Source organism: Nansenia antarctica, assembly GCF_963989245.1.
Source record: "Nansenia antarctica genome assembly, chromosome: 4".
NCBI classification, from domain to species: Eukaryota; Metazoa; Chordata; class Actinopteri; order Argentiniformes; family Microstomatidae; genus Nansenia; species Nansenia antarctica.
This window is the reverse complement of record NC_137689.1, coordinates 64,591,956-64,595,076: the sequence shown is the minus strand read 5'-3', so window position 1 is coordinate 64,595,076 and position 3,121 is coordinate 64,591,956. Positions and strand designations below refer to the sequence as shown.

Here is a 3,121-nt window from a genome sequence, read left to right as displayed (position 1 = left end):
TTTAATAGTTACATATCAAGTATTGTTATACCATGTATAAAATTTCCGATCACAATATGAAGCAATGAAACTCTTCAGGCTGACACCGCAGCAGATAAAGGTTGCCAAATAAAAGAACTAATGATTAAAATAGAATAGGCAACTAAAATGATAGAAAAACAATGGCATACATGGCATTATAGGAAATTAGACATTACTTTTTTTCTTTTTGACATTTCTTTTCTTCAACAAGTGCAATAAAAAACATAGAACACAACACTAAAGCTGAAGCGAAGCGTCCACATGACGTCTAGAACTGTTAACTGTTAACTGTAATCCACGGTAGGTAGGGTACAAGACTGGGGGTAGAAGGGGGCGGGGGGTGGACAAAGCAAAGCTTGGCGAGAAGGAGACTATTAGCTTGCCAGTCAATGCAGAAAGAAAAACATTTTTCTGTTCTGTATAAGCGCTTTGAGCGGAAGTAATGCACATCACAGTTTGCTTTCAGAGACGATAAGAATCATTAAAACATTTGCATTTGCACGTCTTTAAAAAATCCTGAATTCTTTGAAAGAAAAGGACATAACCACAAACAAACAAACAAACAGACAGACAGAGAATGGGGGACAGAAGCAGGAGGGTGGTGGGGGGGGGGGGCAGGCACCCAATGTAAATGAAGCAGTTTGGAACTCAACTTCAATGGGCCAGTAACAAAGAAAATAACTAACATTTACACTATGCTGCCATTATCACCCCCTAATCTGGGAAACCCTCCCCTTAGCATGGCTAGCTTAGCATAGCTTAGCATAGCTAGCTTCAGCATCCTCTCTGCTCTTGACATGGACCGGTGGTGGTGAGCGCCCTGGTCTCTACCTGAGGGGGGCAGGGCGAGACGGGCAGCTTGCTTGGGATGGAGGGAGGGGTTAAGGGGCTGGCACTCAGAGTATCTTGGGACTTGAAGTTCAGGCTGGTGACATTTTATGGGGACAGTCCAAGTTCAACAGGTGAGGTCAGTCCCTGCTGCCTAGGTGATGGAGGTTGTGTGGGGTGTGTGTGTGTGTTTGTTTGTGTGTGTGTGTGTGTGTGTGTGTTGTTTGGGGAGCATGTACCAATGTATAAATACGTGTATACATATGTTTATCTGTGTGTGTGTGTGTGTGTGTGTGTGTGTGTGTACGTGACCTCATCGGCCCTTGCTGTAGCCAGGAAAGAACAGGTCCAGCAGCAGCTGTAGAGTCTTGTTGAGGCCCATGATATAGTCCTTGCCCAGGTCGTGGCGACAGGCAGGGCAGGTGTACACCTCCGCACGGAACGACCTCTGCAGACAGGTCTGAGAGAGAGACAGAGACAGAGAACGTCACAGGTCCCAATAGAACACAGCACATTGCACGCTTTACTGTACAGTGCAACATGGGCACCTATCATCCTACACCTGACTCATGTATTGTTGATGGGAATCTAATAGTGAAACTACTGTAGTGTTCAGAACATACGAATCAGTCAGACTATAGTAACTACGTTGTTCACAGTCCGGTAATTCATTTGTTAATGACTATAAACTATTTATAAAATGTGGAGCAACCGATTACAGTAAGCTTTTGAACCCCCCCCCCCCCAACGCACACATACAGGAACGCACTCACACGCTTACACGCGGTAGCAAGGTTCATCCACCCACCTTGCAGACGTTGTGCGTGCAGACGGTGGTGATGGGCTGGTAGGCCAGTTCCTGGCAGCACACACACATGAAGGTCTGCTCCACCTTCCTCAAGAAGTTCTTCACAGGGGATGCAAGGCGCACACACACACACACACACACACACGCACACACACACACACACACACACACACACAAATCCTTTGTTTGTTTGTTTGTTTGTCGCTTATCCAAAGCGACTTACAACAAGTACATTCATCTCAGTAAGTAAGTAAGTGACGCACGTCACCATAGAAACGGCAGCACCACTCTCATCACGGCTGTTCTAGTAACATGAGTCTTACAGCAGCCCAGCAAACCTTCTCACTAACTCAATAGATTAAACCTTCTCACTAACTCAATACATTAAACCTTCTCACTAACTCAATACATTAAACCTTCTCACTAACTCAATACATTAAACCTTCTCACTAACTCAATACATTAAACCTTCTCACTAACTCAACACATTAAAGCACTGATGAATACTATGGATCCGTTCTTAATCCGTTTGCATTTCCCTCCATGGAATATGAGATACACAATAACTCCCTACCCACACCATCCTATCGCAATATTCATCTGTGAGTAGCGAGTACATTATTATATGTGAAAGTGAAAAACACAGTATTCCAGGTGTTGTTAGCATTTAAGCCAAAACTGTCTTTGCATACTGTTTTGGTTGTAGCTGGTGAGGTGATGCAGCTTTGGTTCTATTTTGATTGTAGTGAGGTGATGCAGTGGTTGTGGTTGTGGTGGTTGTGGTTGTTGTGAAGGTGGTGGTTGTTATTGTTGTCGTGATTGTGGTGGTTTTCTGGTTGTTGTGGTGGTGGTTGTGGTGGTTGTGGTTGTTGTGGTGGTTGTGGTTGTTGTCGTGGTTGTGGTTGTTGTGGTGGTTGTGGTTGTTGTAGTGGTTGCGGTTGTTGTGTTGGTGGTTGCGGTTGTGTTATTGTGATTATTGTTGAGGTGGTTGTGGTTATTGTTGCGGTGATGATGGTTGTTGTGGTGGTGGTTGTGGTTGCTGTGGTGGTTGTTATGGTGATTGTTGTAGTGGTGGTGGTGGTTGTTGTTGCATACCGGTCCCTCCACCAGGAAGCCCATGGCCTCGTCCCACAGCTTCCTGTTGGGATCGTCTTCCTTGATCAGCAACTTCTGCTGCTCAGACAGCTGGAACGCCTCCTCCACCTTCTGACGCTTCACCGGGGGCTCCGCCTCCTTACACACCTCTGACAAACACACCACACCCACACCCACGTTTGTGAGAATGTGTGGATAAACACAACGCATGCATATAGCAGCACTGGTGAATGAAAATAAACTGTAGGCTACACAGAAATGCAGAAACACACAAAAAAGCAAACACGTCAAAATGTACACACAGAAATGTTCACACACGCGAACACAGAGATAAATATTTTTTATACAATATAAACTCTGTATGGATAG

The 3,121-nt window shown here is 45.0% G+C and overlaps 1 protein-coding gene across 1 annotated transcript in view; it reads right to left on the bottom strand.

Moving 5' to 3' along the window:
* uhrf2 (ubiquitin like with PHD and ring finger domains 2) overlaps positions 1–3,121 on the bottom strand; it is a 27,779-nt gene continuing 24,658 nt past the window's right edge. Inside the window, exons 14-16 of the mRNA XM_080527881.1 lie at positions 2,753–2,901; positions 1,658–1,756; positions 1–1,309 (exon numbers count right to left, since the gene is read on the bottom strand). Coding sequence (XP_080384007.1) covers positions 1,163–1,309; positions 1,658–1,756; positions 2,753–2,901 — 395 coding nt within the window. The 3' untranslated portion in view covers positions 1–1,162. The remainder of the gene's footprint in view (positions 1,310–1,657; positions 1,757–2,752; positions 2,902–3,121) is intronic.